At 41.7% G+C, this 22,036-nt stretch overlaps 2 protein-coding genes across 2 annotated transcripts in view; one reads left to right on the forward strand and one right to left on the reverse strand.

Moving 5' to 3' along the window:
* Nucleotides 1–1,421: 1,421 nt before the first annotated feature.
* On the reverse strand, nt 1,422–16,390 carry SNX18 (sorting nexin 18). The gene is made up of 2 exons (XM_079994873.1): nt 14,600–16,390; nt 1,422–2,546 (listed from the first exon to the last, which is right to left on the reverse strand). The coding sequence occupies exons 1-2, from the start codon at nt 16,269–16,271 to the stop codon at nt 2,293–2,295; spliced, it is 1,926 nt and encodes a 641-aa protein (XP_079850999.1). The 5' UTR covers nt 16,272–16,390; the 3' UTR covers nt 1,422–2,292.
* A 640-nt stretch (nt 16,391–17,030) lies between these two features.
* ARL15 (ARF like GTPase 15) overlaps nt 17,031–22,036 on the forward strand; it is a 191,956-nt gene continuing 186,950 nt past the window's right edge. Inside the window, exons 1-2 of the mRNA XM_079995139.1 lie at nt 17,031–17,134; nt 19,552–19,738. Of these exons, the coding sequence (XP_079851265.1) occupies nt 19,691–19,738 (48 nt within the window). The 5' untranslated portion in view covers nt 17,031–17,134; nt 19,552–19,690. The remainder of the gene's footprint in view (nt 17,135–19,551; nt 19,739–22,036) is intronic.

The following is a 22,036-nucleotide window of genomic DNA, read 5'->3' on the forward strand; positions in this document are numbered from 1 at the left end:
GGGAAGAGCAAGACTAAAGCTTTGGAGTCCGCACATCAGTTTAGCATTAGAAGTTAATTTTCTTCACCTTTTCCCTGTATCCGTGATGAATCCATGAAAAACAGTGATGAAATACGAACATAATATACGCTGGATAAGTGTCCAATAAAAGAGCCAGAAGCTGAAGGATTGTTGCATAAGGAATTAAAGAACCTTCCTCGGCAAATAAAAAATCCACAAGACCAAAGAAAAATGCCCCCCAAACCTAGCATGCATGCCTGAGCATGGTAGGTTCAAAGGCTGTGCTTCATCCTCAGCTTGTTGGTCACAGGACAACTTCCTAGTAGTCAAGGTATCCTATGTACAGTAGGATGCACAATGTCACATAGATTTGTTTCAAGATACTCTAGCATAGTTTGGAAGTAAAAATATGATAAAGCACAACACACAAATATTTACGGAAGTACTCACATTATTTCTTTACTTTAAATCATCAGACTTAGTAGGTAACCCCATTGTGTGATTAGATGGGGAATTTGTCTTTTGACTGCATTTTTCCCCTTCCTTGGTTAAAACCAGGAAATGAAACAACAAAACAGCGAAACCAGGAAGACTAGTGCCATGGAACAACTACTATCTCATCTTACAGCAAAACTTACAAGCTTGACTTTTGTTATGTCAACATGATGAATTACTCACTCTCTCTCTCCCTCTCCCTCTCCCCTTTATACAACATGCACATATATAAAAAATGTAGTTAATAAGAGAAAGAACCTGGTAAATTTTCTTGTATGGGTGATATTGTTCCCACACCTGTGCTACTAGAGTTGCAAAGTTCCATATTAGCAGTTGCTTTAAAGCTGAAAGTAAGCTTGTCCTATGAATGTATGGGGCCACACAACCACAAGGACTTTTGTTTTCTTTTTTGTTTGCAGCAGACCTACTTTTAAAACTGATTAAAGGAGTTGCTGGTGTTTGTTTGTTTCAGTACAAGTGGTTGTTATTTAAGTAACTAAAATCCAAAGCCCCTTTGGCTTGCAGAACCAGTTGGGTCCTTCTGTGGGTTAGTTAATTACATTAAAAGGAAACAGACCTATAGGATAAAGACAGTATTTCAAAATTATTGTTATTTGACTTAAGAAATTACAATTAGGGGAACTATTTTTTTAAAAAAAATAACTGTGGGGCTTAGGTAAGTCCTTAGGCACACTACAATGCCGCTGCTGATATTGCAGATGGCCAAGGCATATTATGCCACAAAGCACACTCCTACAGAGGCAGTTTTAGGATACTGCGACTGGTTTGGCCGCACTGACAAATTGTGATCTGCAAGTTTCAGTTGACAATGTAACACCAGGTTTATAACCAAATAAATCAGCTGCCACGCTAAGCAATTCTCACAAACAATACATACATACAAATATGAGCCACTGATCCTCTACTCTTATCCCACTGATATACTTCAGTATTCTTTTATTAGATAAGTGGTCCAAAGTTTCTATTCAAAGACATGTTACAGTGAAATATTTTACGTTGTCATGTTAAGAAAGGAAATACAGCAGTGCTGATTTCTTGCTTGTAGATTTAAGATTCTGGTACAAATAATAAATAGTATTTTTAATCAGCACAAAGTCTAAAATGATTTTAAATCCTGGGTTTTTTCCAGCCAAAATTTATCATAATACCTAGGTGTGCAAGTTACATGACAAGTTATTTTTCAGTCACTGTGAGGTTTGAAATCAGGCCCTATCAGAGGTGCCAACCCTTCATTCAATCAGTCATAGAAATGTGGTTTACTAGAAAATAATAATAATGAAAAACTGTAATTCTAAAGGCACAAAATCGCATAGCTGCTCTAACAGGAATTTGTAAACAGAGAATTGGCTGAATTTAAAAATTCATACCGAAGAGAATTTTAAAAAGGCATCTGAAGCAGGCTTTTATCTAACCAACTTCCTTAAAGACCCAAAAGGTTTTGAGGTCTACAGCATATTATGCACTAAAATACCGTATTTCAAAAAAGCAGTAAGGCAAATAGTATAATCATTATTTCAAAAACATTACAATGGTAGTGTAGGCATTTTGAGTATAACTTAGTTACAATGTGTAGTACAGTCTCCACTATATAGGCATAATTATGTCCTCCTTAGGCAATTTTAGGTTCAGTTGGACTCCAGAACATATTACAAAATCATCCTTGTACACCATCCCAAAAGGTGTCAGGAGATACTTGAGTGTGGAGTTTGTATCCGTTGTTCATTCCATCCACAAGCTTAGAAATATCCATTATTTAAAGTCCAAGAATTAAGCATATTAAACACTGTCATACTTGTGAAGAGCTTCTTCTAACTTCTGTGTCACTTTTTGGAAAAAAAGTATTTGCTGTTGTAAGAAATGCTGCATTTGTGATTTGAAGTCTCTCACTCGAATTTTGTGAAAATGGTGAATTTCTGCCAGGGTGGCAAAAGAAATAATGTTACAACGATCCTGAATGCCATCGGCTTTCTGAACCTCCATCTTCCCTTCTTCTACATGCCGCTTACTTTCCTTCACTTTGGTAAGGGCTCCTGCATAATGAACAAAAAAGATATACTGGAATTAAAAGATGACTGGAACAAGTCTAAGTAAAAGCTATACTGCTAATTACGCTTGCTGTTCACAGTCTAAAAAAATCTGAAATTATTCCTATATTCTAGGACATAATAAAACCTTTGATTAAGAGATTCTCTCTGCAATACATCATAGTATATCCAGTGTGCATTCTGAAAGTAGCACCAAAGTGCTTACCATACCTAGACACAGTTTTGAAATCCTTTTCTTAAAAGATCAATTGTAAGCTGCCTTGGGCTGAAATATTTACCTCACCCTACAAGTCAGCTTACAATTGTTTGCTATAAGCAAACTCCACCTAGAATATGCATTTCAGATCACCAGTACTATGTACCATACTTACATCACTTTGCTGCAAAATACAAGAGATGACTGAACTCAAGGGTGATCATAGCTTTTCTTCTGCATGCTTGCAGGTTAATAGTTGATGACATTATCCTAAGGTAACACCTTTAACATATATATTACATTTTCACATTCAGGGGTAAACCAGAAGTGAAAAGTGAAGAGCTCCTGATTGTTAATTCAGCTCTGTTCATTTCATGAAAAGTAATATTATAAACAAGTTTAATGAAGATATGTGAATTCTGGAGTGCTCAGTGTGGCCACAGAAAGTGAGCAAGGAAGTGAGACTACTATTCCCGCAATTCTGTTTCTGTAAGACTTTCAGCCCAACAAGCCTGAATTTATAGCCACTGCTCAACTAAATAAGACAGATCCAATTCTACAAACTTCTAGATTCCAGTTGTAATTTCACAGCAATCTAAGTAATTAAAAGGCAAAAACAGACTTTAGAATTGTCCCCATAACTTACATACAACCCTCTTGTAAAACTTTCAGATAAAAAAGGCATAAAAGAGGTTAAATGTTCAACACATTGCAAACATATTTTTGTTTGTTGCAACGGAATTTGTACATTTCCAAATGGTGTACACTTCACAAAGTTCTGCCCAGGTGTGGCTCAAGTTTTCTTTTCAACAACTTGGGTGGGAAAAGACACAGGCAACCTCATATCAACAGTGTCCCAGAAGGTTGTATATCCTCACAGAGAATTGTGGAGAATGCTGACAGCATCAGATATGCTGATATCAGGGGGAGAGACCATTGTGGCAAATACCCCTTGAAATGGGGACCCTTAAGCAACTATCTACCTCTGTGATCAAGTAAGTCCCATGCTAAAACTTTTGTTTTCTTTTTGTAAAGTAAGTAGCTACAGTAGGATTTTAACTGGCAGCTCTATACAAGGGTGATTTGGCCAGCTTGGTTCAAAAAGGATGCAGCTGCCACCAGATTGGCCTAAGCCACTTCCTGAAAACATGTGAGAACCACATGCACGCCAAATCCAGTTTTAGAGCACTTATTTTAAAGCTTTTAGAATCCTTTCTGAACCAATTTATCTGCTGAAGAACTCTTCCAAATTGCAAGGGATTCTAGAGCATGTTCTCCTATGCACAGCGAGTTCAAAGTACATTGACAATTCTCAAGAGTGCATTTGGAAACACACTCAATACTCCCCTAGGGGTATACATAAAAGGGGGGAAACAATTATGGTGGAAAGTTGCTTTCCAGGGAACTTTGCCATTCTTGATTTTCTCACTGAGAAGCCTAAACTTAGAAGGAACCCCAGGGTCCTGAGGTACCAGAACAGTCTGAAAACTACTGCCTTACTGGAATGATAGGACCAAAACATAAATATAACAAATGAATGAATGAACAAATGAAATAATGAACTGGCTAGGTCTGGCAAACAAAGAAGAGTCCTAAATCTGCAAGGTATATTCAAAAAAAGCAAACAGACAATGGATGAATGGGTTAGATATCACTTGCATATTTTCCATTACCACTTCTGAGTCACACTGAGTCACAGAGAACTCACAGGATCTTTAGCGAGACATTACTGAGAGATGTATAATTTCAAGTCACTTGACTGCTTTAGTTGCACATTTTCAAAACAATTGTGGACCAGAACTTCAAAATCCGATTAACACAAAAGGTGAGCCATCTCCCTGAATAAAAATGTTTGTTTAACTAGTAAAACAGATTTAGGCTAAGTTTGACGTACATACAACATCTGGTTGTAAGCCTTGTTTGTTTTGAACCTTTTTCATTTTAAGTAGTAGACATGCCTTTCCAATTGTTTATGCACAATATGTAGAAGTAATGAGAGAATACTTCAGCTAGGATAAACAATGCAAGCTTATGGCCATACGTACCCTGCACTGGCACACAAAATGAATAAAACTTACCAACTGAAACAATGAGGATTTTTTCAGAACTCTACCAACTAACTTAAGCCTGCAATAGCATTCCATCATGGATCGTGGACCACCTGCTTGCAAAAAGTGAGGCTACATGATATATACACAGCCAAGACTCAGCTATATGATCATAGTAGAGCAGCATAGGCTACAATGAAGCTTCTACATGCACAAGAAGAAATGATGCAATTGGCTAAAAATGCCTTCTCTTGGCCTCATGACATTCCCGTTTCCCCTTGGCTGTTGCAAGCAATGTTCTGTTTTAAGTATTTCAAGATGTATTATTCTTAACAGCAGTTCTCTTTTTAAATAAATAAAAACTAACATCTTTTCTTGTTTTCTGGCTTACTTGATCCTGTAAATAATACTTCTAATAGTTTTCAGACCTGGATAAGGCTTGGCTGTATTGCTGTAGGAGCTAAAAATGTTTTGGCTGGCTTTTCATTAGAAACATAAAAACAAAAGTCCTAATAAATATACTGTAGCAGTGCCATGTCAACTGACAGTGGATATGAAGGAGGAACTAACAGAATCATTAAATAAGCTTTTGAACTTGCAAATAAAATTGCTACATTTTAAAAATACATAAATCAAGAATGTTAGTATATTTCCTGTAGGCTGGTTGAGGTGACATAACCTGGTTACCAGCACTTACAGGCTGGAGAGTACTACTTCTGTGTACTATAAACTCTCTACCAATCCCAGCAAAAACTTTCTTATGGCAGTCAAGAGTAGAAACAAGTATATGTTCTGGCCCCAAAATGATCTGTTTCATATATCTGATTTTAACATCACTAGATGCAAATCACAAGCTGCAGGACTCTTAATGGATTACAGAGTAGGACACCTGCCTCAAGGAACAATTTGAAGAGGACTCTGTGCAATTCTGTTTGTTCTCCATCAGGCATGGAAGTCACTGAATGTTAAAAAATATATAGTAAAGAGCTTCTCTTCCTGAATTCTAAATCAAACTATGTAAAAGCAAAATGCAGGTGCATGTGTAGGCACACCAGTTGAAGATATGTACTAATCTTACCTCAAGTTATGAATACTTACTTATTAAAAAATTTAAAACAATAATTATTTGACGGAGAACCCCCACGAGTAAGAATCTCTAATCTATATAGTGGAATAGATACAACAAGTTATGATTTGGACCAAACAGTGTTAGGCAACCTGTGCCCCTCCAAATGTTGGATTTCATCTCCCATTTGCCCTAGTAGGCATGGCTAAGGATCAAGGATGATGGGAGCTGTAGTCCAGCAACATCTGGAAAGCCACAGGTTCCTCTTCCCTGCTGTGCAGCAATTTTATATGACAAACTTTAAAATCCTAGGTCAAAGCAGGCAAAATTAGCCACCTTCATTTAGAATCTTTAAACATTCCTTTAAACCAAAGGAAGAACATTTATGGCTCTAGATTAAAAACATTGAATACTGCTATACAAATCACACACTTTACTTAATGCAGAAATACAGTTAACACAATTGGAAATGGAATCAAAACTGTGAAGTCAAATTTTCATTTACTTAACATTAAAGGGGTTAAGATCAAAGACCAAATCACTTTGAAATCACACTTCAGTTAGCCACTACACTGTGAAAAAAATATGCTAAAAGTGACAGTCTCTAATGGTCTACCACAGCCTTCCCCAACCTGGTCCCCTCTAGTTGTTGGGAGTACAACTTTTGTCATCTGTGACAATTTGACATTCCAGCTGGTGCTGATGGAGGTTAGAATCCAACAACATCTAGAAGGCACCAGGCTGGGGAATGCCCATTCACCCTCACAACAATTCAGATGCTGCACTTAGTATTATTGAATAGAAAATTCTGGTGCTTCTGCAGTATCCTAGCCAGCTGAATCATAAAGAGCAATAGTCCTATTGTGTTCACTGAGACTATCCATGCCAACTTACAGAACACTATGACTCATACAGGTTTTGTGGCAAGATGGTTACCTTAACTCAAAACAAGTAGGCTTATAAAAATGAAGTTGCAACTCAACATTAGCTTTTTCCTTCCTTCCTTCCTTCCTTCCTTCCTTCCTTCCATCCATCCATCCTTTTTTTTTTTTAAGGAATGGGAATTGGGAAGTTTCAAAAGGATTTCATTAATGACAATGGGTGACACCCAACTATGCCGGACCACTTGCGAAGCAGATTTGCTTGCACAACTGGAGTTCCCCTTCCCCACCCACTATGTGATCTAGGTTTGGGGGACCCTGTAGAAGGGATATAGGTGGGGATGGGAGCAGCTGGGAAGAGAGGAGGGTTAAGTCATGCTGAATCTACTCATACAATGTACTTTATCATCCTAACTTTACAGCATTTTTAGAGTCACTCATTCATAGAAGTTGAAATGGAAGTGAAAAGTCACAGAATAGTTATCAACCTCTATTTGCTACAGTGTTATTTTTTCTTAGAGATTTTTATTTCCCCCCCTTTAAAACACAAATACCCTTCTTTCTTATTCAGCAAATTTTAAAATATAAAAAACCCAGAGTGACACATTGCAAATACTACTATAGTGGACAGTTTAGACTGCCATGGGCATATGCAGCAGTGTAAGGGAGCTAGTTAAAAAACCCCTGTGATTCTATTTTAACTTTTGGAACAACCACCATCCTAATTTTTTTATCCTGTCAATGCAAGTTTTTAAATGTACAAGCTTGAGAATGGAAAGCTAAAATCAGTGGAGGGTGCAGCTATTTGGGGTATCCACCAAGTTGCTATTATTGTAGCACTTCTACTTCAAAACTCTTTCATCACAGAATTCAGAAAGTACTCCTTAAAACCCATGAGAGTTCAAAGATCAGTGTGCATATTCTGTATTTATTAAAGAATGTAGTCTGGTTTGAGAATAATTTGACCAATGGTGTACACACACCAGTGGGAGTTTTTCTTTACCTCCCCCAGTACCAAATCCCCCAAAGGGCATTGTCACTGGTGTGCCTGTATACAGTATCCCCACCCTTGCCCCAAGATCCCTTTTAAACTGCTCTTGTGCAATCCCCAATTGCTTTCTGAGCTTTTACAGTGCAGTTATGACATCAGTTTCTGTGTGTGCTCACTCCTCTAGATACTGGCCACCAACCTGAGCTTTCAGGCTGCAAAGAAAATAATGGTCTTTGATGTTACAAAGTAGGGGCCAGATTACTTGCTCCTTAAAGAAAGCCATTCAGTATAAGTGCTTTTGTAGTTTGTTTTGCCTCCTGATGATTGAAATTAGTGTGGGACACATTATCTGCATAAATCTGAAGGCAGATGTAGAACAACAGCCTTACATCAAACAAAACTCGAGTTTGCAGTCAGGTTCTGTGGATGAAAATTCAGATCAGAGGTTTCCACTTTTGTGCTGAAACCTGATCCATGAAATTCATTATCTTTCAACTCTGGCAAAATGTCACACTGGTTGAACTTTTTAAATTATCAGTTGCTTCAACATATGTTCCAGCTTTAGTAACAGACAGTTAAGAATTTGGCTGACAGGTTGTTGTTTTTTTAAACAGACATGCACTAGGAACTGTAAATGTATTTCCCAATAAAGTTGTAGGTGGTGGTTTCTGGCTGAAATAAGGAAACACTTTCATGTTACCACTTATGAAGAAACCCCTTTCCTTCACTGCAATACCATCACACATCCTAGTCCACTACTTACAAAACTACACTCTAGGCAAGAATAGGTACAAATGCTTAAGGAACCTGACTTGTAGTTACGTAGAAAGAAACAATGCCTGTGGGAAACAATCATTAGGAACTTCAGCTATTTCAAAATTGACACACAAGGCTTTCGTAGGCCCAGTAGCAGAAATGTACTTATTCAACTGGACTTGCAGCTTGTTTCACCCCAGTGGATTGTGATGGGCAACCTGTTAATCCTTTTGTGCTTTTATGCTTTCCATGTGTGGTGGTGCAAACTGAATTTACAGCCTCTCTAGTTGGCAAAGCAGAGCTGGGAAAAATTTCTGCCTAAATCCCTAGAGAGCCAGTTTGAAACCAAACACCAGTTGAAGTTAGCAGTGCTTAGTGCAAATTGATTGAAATCATTATCAAGGTACTCATCATGTTTAGATTTCCATGTTTTTCAATGTTCAAACTACTGCAATTGACTTACAAGGTGAAAAATCTAACAATTTCCCTCAATGCAAATTATTTTGGTACATAATAAAAACTCACAAAAATGAACATTTCAGGAGTTCATGTCTGCTCTAATTGACCATATGTGAGCTGCTCTGGAAGCCTTTTTGGCTCAAGAGCGAGGCATAAATGCTCTAAATAAATAATTTATTATTATTATTATTATTATTATTATTATTATTATTATTATTATTATTTATTGAATTTATATACCTCCCTACACCTGGGGGTCTCAGGGCGGTTCATTATGAGTAACTTAGGGGACAATCCAGTATTTACCATGAGAGTAACTTCACTTAACTTACTTCTGAGTACACATGCATAGTATTGTGCAGTTGAGAAGCTTACCAGACTTTGGGAAAGTGTTTCACCCCAATACATCAAATGTTAATGGATACTTTCTTGTGAAATGTTAGAACAGTATTTTTTTCAGCTTTTTCACTACACACAAAAGGACCAATGCATCATTCTCAAAAGTTTGTAAATTTTAGTTTAGCTTTCTAGCCAGCCATGATATATGCTTGTCAATGACCCCTGTGCTTATGTCAGAGAACAGGAGCTATGGCACAAAATCAATGAGAGCCATATTTGTGTGCCTTCTGCCTGCTACATCTTCCACTCCCCACCCTCCCCTAGTTGGTAAAGAGAAGAGTAGGAGGGTCCACACATGTGGCACTGCGGATGGGAATTCATCCTTGCTGTGTGGGTATAAGGAAGGCTGCTCACTTCCATTAATAACATTGCAGGGGTGGGGTGGAGTGGGGAGTGGAATGAAAAGGAAGTTCTCAGAAATATTTTCACACAGGCAATGCATCACTTTTGGCAAGCTAAAACCCTGAGAGAATGTTTCATTGGTCTAAACTACATTACAGTGCTAAGCATGGGCTTTAAATCAACTTTAGTCTTTAATGGAGTTTGTATCTATAAGAATGGGCTACCAGGATAACTGGAAGAAAAAGTAGCACATTATCTATTAACCTTTGAGATGCCTCCTATTGTGCTGTAGTGTATGTGAGCAAGCATGGCTTGCTTCTCAAGTCTATACAAAATTTTATCAATGATTTGATGAAATATGCTAACTTTAAATAAATTATTACCATACTCCATTTTCAGAAACCACATAAACACTTTCACCCAGCTGGCATTTAAAAATTCATTTAAAGCTTTTTACTTGCTTAACTAGCTATACTGATATACCCTGTGACCAGTCACATCTATTGCAGACATAAGTGAGGGTTGTAAATGAAGCTCCTGGACACTTGGTGTCATTTCCTTTAACCCTCACAACTTGCACAAAAAAACGGTCTAGCTGTCATATCCCCTAAACTATGGACAGAGATGCTCACAACAGCATCTTAATGCACAGATACATATGGAGAAGGGTGATCCTTCAACCCTGCTCCTAAGTGTAAAAGGTTTCACAGGTCAAAACTTGTACATTACTTTGAATTGCACTAGAAATAGACTGGAGTATAGCTGGCGTAGCACTGGCCTAAAATGCTCATAATGCCCAAACCGTTAGTGAGCTACCAGCCACTTTTGTACAGGCAGCAACCATGTTGCACGTGTTCAATTGGCACGCGACCACTGATGAGTGGGTCATTTTGGACTTGGAAAATGGCGTAACGGGAGTGGGACATAACTGGGGGGGGGCTTATACATGCTCTGCAGACATGCGCAAGGGCCAGGAACTCTACCCCGGTTGCCTGTACTAAGTGCAGGTTCTGTATTGTCTTCAAAGGCAGCTCCACATATGAGTAGCGCATTAGAGTAGTGCAACTTGGAGGTCACTAGAGCATGGATAACTGAGGCCAGGCTATCTCTGGACAAAGAGGGTTGCAGCTGGCATACCAGCCTAAGTTGGTAAAACTTAAAAGCAACTTGCACTTCTAATGACAAATCTGGATCAAGCAGCACCTGTAAGTGACAAACCTGTCCTTGCAGGAGACATGGGACCACATATAGCACAGGGTGAACACTGCTCCCCTATGTGGTGACTGACTGACTGGCTCAATTCAATTGTGATGTCCTAGCCATGGTAGATGCCAGCAATTTTATCCTTGATTTGTTTTTTTAGGTTGTGCTAAATTTGCAAACACATCACAGTGGACCTCCAAGAGTTTAGTATCGTCAGATGGGCAGAATGCCCCACACCATCCCAAAAAACTCCAACGGACAGTAATGTGAGGATATATAACAGTGTTAGAAAATAACAGCTTGTTTGCTGTCATCACAGACACTGAGTAGACTTAATAATGAGCTCTAACACTGTAGATTCACTTCAAGTCTTCTACCATTTGCACTCTAGCCATCTTCCTACTTGTTTCACTGCTCCCAGGAATACCAAGGAGCTTACTGAGTTCTGCCCAACATAAGTACTATTGCTAATAATAGTAATTATGTGGTCATGAAAGGCTCTACTGATTTTATTACAGGTTGTATTTATTTTATATTTACACACTACCCTTCTTTTAGAAGGGCACAGGGCAGTGTATATAGGTTTAATCCATTTTATCCTCACAACAACCCTGCAAGGCAGAGAGATAATGGGAGTTACTCAAAGTCAATAAGTAAACTCAAATCTGAGCAGAGACTCTCAGCCTCTCATCTCCAACTCCAGAGCATTATCTACTATATACACTCCATTTTGATAAACAGCATATGGCTTATATACTTAGCAAATGAAACAAATATTTTTGAGAAATTGTTTAAGCTGTAGCATGCTATGTAAGGATTTGAGTGAAACACTGTAAAATGCAGACAAATTATTGAGGAAGTGGGTCAGACATGCATCATCTGTGACTCAGCAAGCCAAATGTAGGTCGCCAGTCATGTATACTAGCCTAGCAAGATCTCAGTTAACCTCCTGTTGGTTGGGAATCAAGTAGGGCCTTGTCAAACACCTGGCAGGTCACGAAACATGGCCAGTAGGTTGTGCTTAGTTTGAAGGGGCACAGGTTATGCTGGCATAATCTAAGGTACTGCATCTTGAGATAATGTCAGCAGAAAACTCTGCAGTGGGTTTACATCTAGGCTGATTTACAGTATTTAGGCACACAAGTAATACATGTAAGGTGGCCAAGTAACAGCTTGATAATATCTGCACTACAACTACTTCCATTTTTAACTGACTTAGTGCCTGCCAACACGAATCCATGGCACACATTAATTCTACTCAAATGGGCTGACTTACAAGCCAATCTTTTCAAGAGCTGGCAGGTATCCATTATTGCTTTTTCCTTCATAAGACAAACCCTCAGCCCTATCCATGTAAAATAACTTGCATTTAAATCAATAATCCAGATACAAATACCGCCCCAAGCAAAAGCACTTAAATGACAGTGAAAATGTTAGTATGTTTTCATATTTTAAATGTTTTCTGAATTATGATGATAGTGTGAATGAATAGCATCCACCAAGTCCTTTCTTGTAGCACAATTGTAAAGGCACACAGTAATCACATTGTCCCTGAAGGTGCAGACAGCATTTCAAATGAGTTTGAAGAATGGCACTGTAATGCAATACATAGCCTATAACCTGATGGAAGCAGGTATTCCTTCAAATGGCAATTTTTGAAAAGTTGTCTATATAAAGATTAAGACTCATTAGGAATCATGAAGCACTTGCATGTTAATGGTCCAACTTGCATTTTGCTGCAACTACTGTGAGAAATTAGTGTTCAAATGTGAAACGTAGGTTAATAGTATTCTCAGAGTGTCATTATCTTTTAGAAGTCACAATTTATCATCCATCATTTACACAATTGGAAAACCTCATACTATAATCCATTGACAAAAAAAGTCAACCTCTATTAAGGTCAACAGCATTGATTACAATGTATTTGGCATTAATATATAAATGCAACCATGAGAGCATTTATCAATACACTAACATCAAATGCTGAAAAGGTTTATTAGCAATGTATTTATAGGCTCCTAGCATGTAATACTCAAGTTACAGTTGATTTCAAGAATAATTGTATATTCCTGGAAGACCTACCTCAACAGATTTGAATGTCATGTGAAAATTCCCACCTCTCTTTTCACTGTGTTTTGTTATATTAAGTTTTTCTATCTGGATGAAAATAGTCCTGACTGGAGTGATAACCACAAAGGTTGACATTTTTATCCTTGGCCCTTGATATGTGGAACACATTAACTGATTAGAGCTGCACAGAGAAATTAGACACCAAGGTGATGAACACACTGTCAAGAATGGGTACTAACTTCACAGCTGTATCTGTACAGAGGAAGTCAAACCTCATCACATTGCTCTGAATTGTATTAGATTGTATTGTATTAGGTTTCATTTATGTAAACTGGCCTAAAATCTAAAATAGAGAAACATTAGATCAGTAGAAAACCAGGTGCAAGGAAACAAAGAGAATCCTACATGCCTCTGAAGAAAATCCACCCTGGAAATGTTAACTACTTATGTACTAGATAGCTGTACATCTATGACCAAATCTTACAAAGTGGTTATGGGAACAAAGCCCAAGCATCCAAATCTTACAGGGACTGAGAACCTGCAGCCCTGCAGCTTGTTGTTCAACTCCCAATTCGCATCAGCTGTACTCAGCAGGGCCAATGGTTAGGAGTGGTGCAAGTTGCAGTTGGGCAATGTTTGGAAGGTCACAGGCTCCCCATTCCTAATGTGAACCTTAAATCCAGACAGAGCAGAGAGTGTATTTGTTTTTCTAAAAAGCTCCTTTGTGATACATTAATGTTCGTTTAATTAATGATCCAAACAACTCATATGTGGCTTGAAATTAATTAAAGTGTTCTGTGGCTGACTTCGCCTTGTTAAAAAACCCTGAAGCTACTCACAAGGTACACAGTAAGCAATGGTCTCTCTGACACAATTAAACAAGTATACTCTTTTAAAATACTGCTCAGTACTTCACTACACTCCTGTTTTACAAACAAACACAAATCCTGAGTATGATAGGCAAGTATAGTTTCCTGCTTGGGGGAGCAGGGTAGGGTAATAACATACCACTAAGGGTTCAAAACAAGCATCCTTAAATTCAGCACTTCCTTAATAACTTGAGTCCATAAATCCTATCAGAAGAGGCTAACTTCTGAGGCAGAATTGTCTCCAGTGTTTTACCAAAAATAAGCATATTGTGCCACCTTAAAGACTAACAATTTTATGCTGCCATAGTCTTTAATAACTTTATAGCCCAATCCTATAATGCTTACTCAGAAGTACTGCAACCAGTGAAGTTTATGCCCAGTTGGTGTGCAAAGGACTGTGGCCTAAAATCAAATCTAGAACCAAATTTGACATGAGGTTATCTTCAATAACTTGGTCCATTATATATGCATATTGGTACAAAGGGGAGAAAAAGGCAAACATTGGGGGGCAAAAGGCAATGTAATCCTGGTGGCAGAACATTTCCATACAAAAGTCAAGTGTATACTGTACAAGATTAGCACAGTGGCCATTCATTATTCGTCTTTGAGGTGCTACAGGATTGATTAGTTTTGATGCAACAAACACGGACACTATACTCCTCTGGAACATTTTACTACAATAACTCAGAAGTCTAACTTCTATTATACAAATTTAATTGGGTGATAGAGGTAAGCTGATATAGTTAAAACTACATTACCTTTCTGGACATGGATTATGTCTGGGAAATTGGCCAGATGTCCTTGATACAGAGCTAACAAATCCATCACTGGATCGAGGTCCTGTCTGGGTTGCTCCGCAAAGAGTTCACCAATAGCATCATAAGCTTCCCCAGTGAAGGCAATGGCTTGATTGAGGCCAACTGAAAAAGCCTGCTGGTCCATCTCAAATGCTTGGCTGAGGCCCTTGAAGGAATGCCCCACTTTCTGGTACTCCTTCTTGAAGCCAGTAACCTGCTTGCGAGCAAACTCATTGACTGTCTGGTTCAGCTGAATGGTGCTGTCATCCATCTTCTTGGTGAAGCTCTTGAAGCCATCGACTTTACTTTCCACCTCTTGCAGGTCCAGAGCAGCAGGACCACCAGCAGGCACGCTAATTGTGAGGAAGAAGTTAGCGCCCACCATCTCGTCCTTCTCAGCCTTCCGCTTGCCCTGCTTCCAGGCCTTCTCATCGGTGCTCGGGCAGGTGAGGAAATGCTGGAAGGCATCACACTGCGCGAGCACCGGATGGCTACACATATGGTCCATCCACCAGGCCAGGCCTTTGCGGCGTTTGGAGATGAAGTCCTCCTCAAAGCGCCCCGTGGCCTGCTTCTCCGGCAGATGCGGCACCGAGATGACCGGAAACTTCTCCACCAGGCGCCCGTAGAGCCAGTCAAAGTGCTTGTAGCGCCGGTGCACCTGCTGCCCAGTGTGGCTCGGCACCAGCTTGTAGGCGATGTAGCTCTTCATGCCCTTGAATTTGGTCTGCTTGGTGGGGTCTTCGATGGAGCACTGGAAAGGGTAAGGGTTCTCCTGCCACTCGGGCCCGTAGGTGCCCAGCACCACACACAGCTTGTCTCCATCCTTCACAAAACCCGACGCCTCTCCAAGCACGAAGGCCTCACCACCGGATTTCACAAAAGTGGAGAAGCGGTTCAAGTTGCGGCTCACCGTGGCCGAGCTCTTGGCCCCACCGGCGGCCGGGTGGTGCAGGTGAGCACCAGGCTGGCTGCCCCGGGAGCTCAGCGACAGGTCGGAGCGGGTGGAGAGGCGGTACCTGCCAGAGGAGCCACCGGGGCCTCCGACCCCTATCCCCGCATTTTCGTAGTCCGGGTACGAGCTGCCCAGGACGCCCGGCTCGTCCGCCACCGTCGAGCTGTCGTCCCAGTCGTCGTCCCAGTCGTCGTCGCTGCCTTGGCTGGTCTGATAGGAGGACCCTCCGTAGGAGGGAGGCACCGCTTGAAAGGAAGAGAAGCCCGACGTGGCCGGTGGAGGAGGCAGCAGCTGGAAGGGCTCTGCCGGCGGAGGGAGCTGCTGGTGGTGATGGTGCTGCTGCTGCTGGGCCGGCGGAGGGTTGCTGAAGGCTGTGGCGGGCGACGTCGCCGCCGCCACCACAGCCGCCAGGGGCTCGAAGCCTCCGCCGGGGACATTGGCGTAGCGGGCCGGAGCCGGGACGGGCAGAGGCGCGGGAGGCTCGGCCACGGGCGCTCGGATGACCTGCACGTAGGAGGCCGGGAAGAGGCCCCGGTCTCCGCGGCTGTTGACCCCCTCGAACCAGCCCTCGATCTCTTGGTCGCTGCACAGGCTCAGCACCTCGTGCTCCCGCAGGGAGATCTCGCCCGGGTTCTCCGACTTGAAGTCGTACAGCGCGCGGGCCCGCAGCAACGCCATGGTCCCGCCGCCGCCGCCGCCGCCGCCCAGCCGGGGATGGGGGACGCGGGCCGGCCGCCCCACAGCGCCGCCAACCAAACGCAGCTCACCCCCCCCAGCCGCCCGGCCCGCAGGTCCTGCCCGCCCACTCGGCTGGCGGCGCTGCTCCCTTCGCCTGGAGGCAGCAGCGTCTCCTGCGCCTCGCCCGCCGGGACCCTTTTATTCTCCTCACGATTCGCCCCTGCGAGTTCTCCTCTGCCTCTCTCTCTCTCTCTCTCTCTCTGGGACGCGGCGGGAGCGCCTCCCTTTCTTTCGCCGGCCGTGTCGGCTGCTGCCCTCCCTCAGCGACTGAAGGAGGGACGAGGCAGCCCCGTCACTGGTATCGCCAGCAGCTGGAGTCCCCGCTTCACCTCGTCCGAGTCGGCTGGCTGGGCGGAGGGGTGTGCGCGAGAAAGGCAGAGGGAGGGAGGGAGGGAGGGAGAGGAGTGCGCGCGCCCGCGTGTTTTTTTTTGTGTGTGTGTGTGTGTGTGTGTGTGTGTAGAAGGGGCCGGGCCCGGGGGATTGTCCCACGTCGCCAGTTTTGCTAATCCAGAGCCGAGAGGCAAGGGCTGGGGAGCCGAGCGCAGAGCTGCCGCCCCCATCGATTGGGCCGGGGGCGAAGAGGGAGGGGGCGGGCTGCCGTTTGGGGGTTGTGCTTCCCGTGGCCCCCGCCTGCCCTCTGGCGTTTGCCTTGGGAGAAGCCGCTGCATTCGAAAAGCTTGAGGGAAAGAGAGCGCGCGCGAGAGAGGGAAGAAGGCGGGAAAGTGAGGAGATATTTACTTCAGGAAAAGTGCCGAGAGACCCAAATTAGGCGGGTAGAAGAACAAAAACAACACCTCACCAACGTGAGCTGCGACCCTGACTAGGGAATGGCACACACGTACCCCCCCCCCCCCAATCCTCCACAACATAGTTCAATTTACTTACGGGTAAATTTAGGATTGGGTTATTTGGCTGAAATTCAGAGTTGCGCAGTCCCACTGAGCACAGTAGCATTCCCTCGACAGTAAACACTCGCAGGATTGGTGTGCAACTATTATTATTATTAATATTTGCAGCGTTACATTCAAATAGCTATTTAAATCAATATGCTTACAGTTTCACGTTGCTTTACAAAAAATTAGGACAGAAATGATTTATTTAACTAGTTACTGGAGTTATGGTATGTTATACGTGTTATTAAGCTACAATTTTTAAAATTATGTTTAAAAACAAACAATTTTAATCTCCAAAACAGCAAAACCTTTACTGAGGGAGGATAATCTATTAGGTTGGTCCTATAACCTCAGTCCCCCCCCCAGCTGCCTTCTTACTTATAACCATCTTCCTGGGTCACCCTGTCTGATAGTTTGCTTCTCCTTGTCTCAGGTTGCCTTTCTGGAACTCAGTAGTGAGAAGGATAGGTAAAGGTAAAGGGACCCCTGACCATTAGGTCCATTCGTGGCCAACTCTGGGGTTGCGGCGCTCATCTCGCTTTATTGGTCGAGGGAGCCAGCTTCTGGGTCATGTGGCCAGCATGACTAAGCCGCTTCTGGCGAAGCAGAGCAGCACACGAAAACGCCGTTTACCTTCCCGCTGGAGCGGTACCTATTTATCTACTTGCACTTTGACGTGCTTTCAAACTGCTAGGTTGGCAGGAGCACAGACCGAGCAACGGGAGCTTACCCCGTCGCGGGGATTCGAACCGCCAACCTTCTGATCGGCAAGTCCTAGGCTCTGTGGTTTAACCCACAGCGCCACCCGCGTCCCCTAGTGAGAAGGATAGACAGAGACAAAACTAGAATTAGTTGGCTGTGCCTTTCATGGCATCTGGCCCCACCTTCCACTGGTCTCTGTGCTTTCCATCCTCCTTACCCAAAAGGCACCAGCCACCACTGTGAGTAGTGGGGCATTCTGCTACAAAAAATGCCCTGACTTTCATGGCTACTGGCTACACTTCAGATGATGGGGGAAATATGCTCAAGATGAAAAGATAGATGTGGGACGAGACAGCCCATTAGGAGACTGCAGCTCCTTTAGAGCTGTAAAGATCAAAACCAGCACTTGGATTGGGCTGGAAAACCCACTAGGAGCCAATGAAACTGACACAACGCAGTCGTGGTATGCTTGAAGTAGTAAGCTTCTGTTAATATTCTTGGTGCTGCATTCAGAACTAGTTTAGCTTGTGAATGCTTTTCAAAGGCAGTCCCCCACAGAGCACATTGAAATAGTCTGAATTGGATGTTATTAGAATGTGAGTGAAAATGCGCATATCATTGTTAACCAAGAAAAGTTTCAGCTATCATCACAGACCTAAACTGGGAAAAGACACGATGCCCCTGTCAGTTGAATATTCACAGACAGCATTAGCGCCAAGGCTACCTTCAATCTATGAACCCAAACAGGCTGTAACCTACTCCTAGATCAGGTGATTCCCCAATCATAAACACATCTCTTACCCATTTAAGTTTCACTCTATTTGCCACCATCCCTAAATTACTGATCACAACCTTAGTTCAAGTTACAGGTAGGTAGCAGACCAACACAACCTTAGGCTCAAGACACTAAGTGCAACCCAAGGTGTGATGGCCAGGTGTGGAACCAAGTGTAGATGACACTTTACTCCAAATTTCCTAGGTGACTTCTTAGTGGTTTCATATAGCTGCTAAACAGCATGGGGACACAATGGATCTGCCCAGAATTGGGACCCACCTTTAGCCCAAACATGAGTACAGTGGTACCTCGGGTTACATAGGCTTCAGGTTACATATGCTTCAGGTTACAGACTCCGCTAACCCAGAAATAGTACCTCGGGTTAAGAACTTTGCTTCAGGATGAGAACAGAAATCGTGCTCCAGAGGCGCGGCAGCAGCAGGAGTCCCCATTAGCTAAAGTGGTGCTTCAGGTTAAGAACAGTTTCAGGTTAAGAATGGACCTCCGGAACGAATTAAGTACTTAACCCAAGGTACCATTGTATGCAGTTCTTAATTGTTTACAATATATGTGTATAGTGGTAGCTGCAGAACGTTTTTGTAGTCTAAAGGCTCTGAGGCTGCCTAACCTTCAAGTACTCAGGGAGTTGTTGTGCATCCTGACTGCTTGTTCTGTCTAGTCCCTGCCTAAAGCTAAATCACCAGTTATGATATAAATTGAATACAAAAAAATCAGAAATTGTGACAAAGAAGATAGAAATTCAGACCATCAAGACTAGGAGTGGGATCTGGGGAAAATTCCAATCACATAAACCAACGTAATAGAAAAAACCTTATTTTTCCACATCTAGGCTTGTACATGGGCAAGCATAAAGCCACACTGAGCCTCCTTTCTGCATCCTACAAATGACTGAATAGGAGGAATTTCCTTCGTTGTCTTGCAAGCATGTGCTTCCCATAGGCCAACATAGGACATAACCAGGATTTCTCATGCACTTTCCCCCACTCTCCAGGCAAACCATGAACTCCCACTTCCAGGTAGGATTTGTTTTCTGTTACTTACTGAGGCTCTTCCAAAGTACAGGCAGCAACCATTTTGTGCACATAAAATTGATGTTTGACCGCCAATGTGCGGGTTTTTTTAGACCAGGAAGAGGGCTGGATGGGTAGAAAATGTTTGCAGAATAGCTGAAGAATCATGTTAAACAGATTAAAATGTCAGCAGGGCTGGAGTAAATTCAGCGGTTTAAAGTATATAAAGATATAATGAAGAGGAAGGAGAATAAAACATATGGAATAACCAGAATATGCACTTGTAATGGGTCATAGAAAGAGCCATAGAAAGGGTGGGGGGAGGGAAGTAGATGATTATGATTATATGAGTAAATTGAATGGAATGTGAAAAAATTTAATGAAAAAATGTGGGGTGGGGGTGGGGCTGTCAGTAACGAAACTCATGCAAAATTGTCGCTGCCTGTAGTTTTAATAGCAAAAGCTTTTAATTATTTACTCTCATCACAGAAGTTAGGACACTTCTAAGTTGGAAGGCTATTTATATATGTTTCATTATTTTTCTTTAGTTATTATTGCACGGCACATTTTTTTCAGGGGTGGGGGAATTGCTTTATAGGAAAATTGTGGGGTCTGTATTATACTGCATTATACTGTATTATATGATGCTCGGGTTCATTAAAATTTCCATATGGCAGTAAATTGTTCCCCGCTTCAGTCCTTGAATTTTCAAGGCTTGGGAATGTGAATTGCTGGTGTTTTGCATTGTATAACACTATGTTGCCTTTAACTGACAGTTTCAGTAGCTGATTATTGGGCTTGTCTGACTCAGCAAGGATTAGGATTCATGCGCCATTATTAGTTGCATGGAATGCTGCTATCAAGAGATACTTTTTTACTGAACACTGCAACATTACAATGATGAGAAAAGCAATACATACAGAACTTTAATGTTTTTAAACTAGGGATGTGGGGTTTGAATATGAGAACTTTCTGCATCTCTAGTTTAGTGCTGTTCCATTAAATCTGAAGCATAGTTGGGAGCATGCCATCATGACACTGACCTTGGTGGCATACAATATGCCACCTATATGTATTTATTTGGTTTGTATCACTCTGTTCTTCCTCCACAGGAGGTCAGGACATCTTATAAGTGCCAGCTGCTTTCAAACTACACTCTGGACTGTACTGTTACCTCTAATTACAAAAAAGAAAAGAAAAAGGAACTAGAAAAAGTTCAGTTGGCTTGTGGTGGCTTGTGGCTTGTGGTGTTCAGGTGGCTTGTGGTGTTCAGGTGTTCTAAAGGATGTCTTGATTCATTCTATTTTAGTAAATCTACTGGATTGCATTCTTTAATTTCATTTTATAGATACTTTGTCTGAATAAAGCCCGCAGGTTAAGATTTTTGTACAGTGGACGCTCGGGTTGCGAACGTGATCTGTGCGGGATGCACGTTCGCAACCAGCAGCGTCCGCAACCCGCAGCGGTGCGTTTTCACACGCGCGGGTTGCGACTCGGCACTTCTGTGCATGTGCAACCGCCAAAACCCGGAAGTAACCTGTTCAGGTACTTCTAGGTTTCGGCAGTCTACAACCAAGAAACACAACCTGAAGCATCTGTAACCCGAGGTATGACTGTATTTATTTTTTGTTTTTTTGAATGTTGAAATGTGTATATCTTTATTGCTTTAAAATAGATACATTTATGCCAGGAAAGCAAACAAACCAACATACAATCAAATAAACAAACTATAAATTGACAAACAGACAGTAGCAATATATGAAACAACACAATTCTTATAACTAACATCCTTTGTACTCCCAGTGATGTGAACGATTGTAAAACTTGTAAAACAAGAAATTAAAAATGACTTCCAGTTAGTCTCGCTGTACTTTATCTGTTGATTATCTTATACCGCACAGTTACATATTTCTTATATAGAGATTTTTGTATTTGTTTACAATTTCTTTTTGTTATGCAAAAATAATTTTGACACTGTTATTAATATAAGACATTTAATTTGTATTGTATTTTGGAATTTTTATTTTGTTCATCCTCAAAACTCTGGTCTAATATACTCTTCCATTTTTGTAGTAAGTATAACATTGGTCACTGTTTCCATATGGCAATGCAGTATGTCCAACTTCAGTCCTTGACTAAAAGGTGGGGATCAGAATGTATGCATAACCAGGATAAAAAAGGGGACAGAATGTATACATAACGAAAAACAGTAGTAGAAATTATAGAAATTTTAATTGGTTGTGGAGCACAGGAGAATATGTCTGTATTTGAGGATGGTTACTGGCAGTAAGGCAGAAGCAACCG

Source organism: Podarcis cretensis (genome assembly GCF_951804945.1).
Source record: "Podarcis cretensis genome assembly, chromosome: 11".
Taxonomy (NCBI): domain Eukaryota; kingdom Metazoa; phylum Chordata; class Lepidosauria; order Squamata; family Lacertidae; genus Podarcis; species Podarcis cretensis.

Coding starts and splice junctions, on each gene's coding strand:
- SNX18 (XM_079994873.1), bottom strand. CDS start 16,271: ATGGCGTTGCTGCGGGCCCGCGCGCTGTACGACTTCAAGTCGGAGAAC. Junction 2,547..14,599: donor CATAATCCATGTCCAGAAAG/GTAATGTAGTTT, acceptor TTCATTATGCAG/GAGCCCTTACCAAAGTGAAG.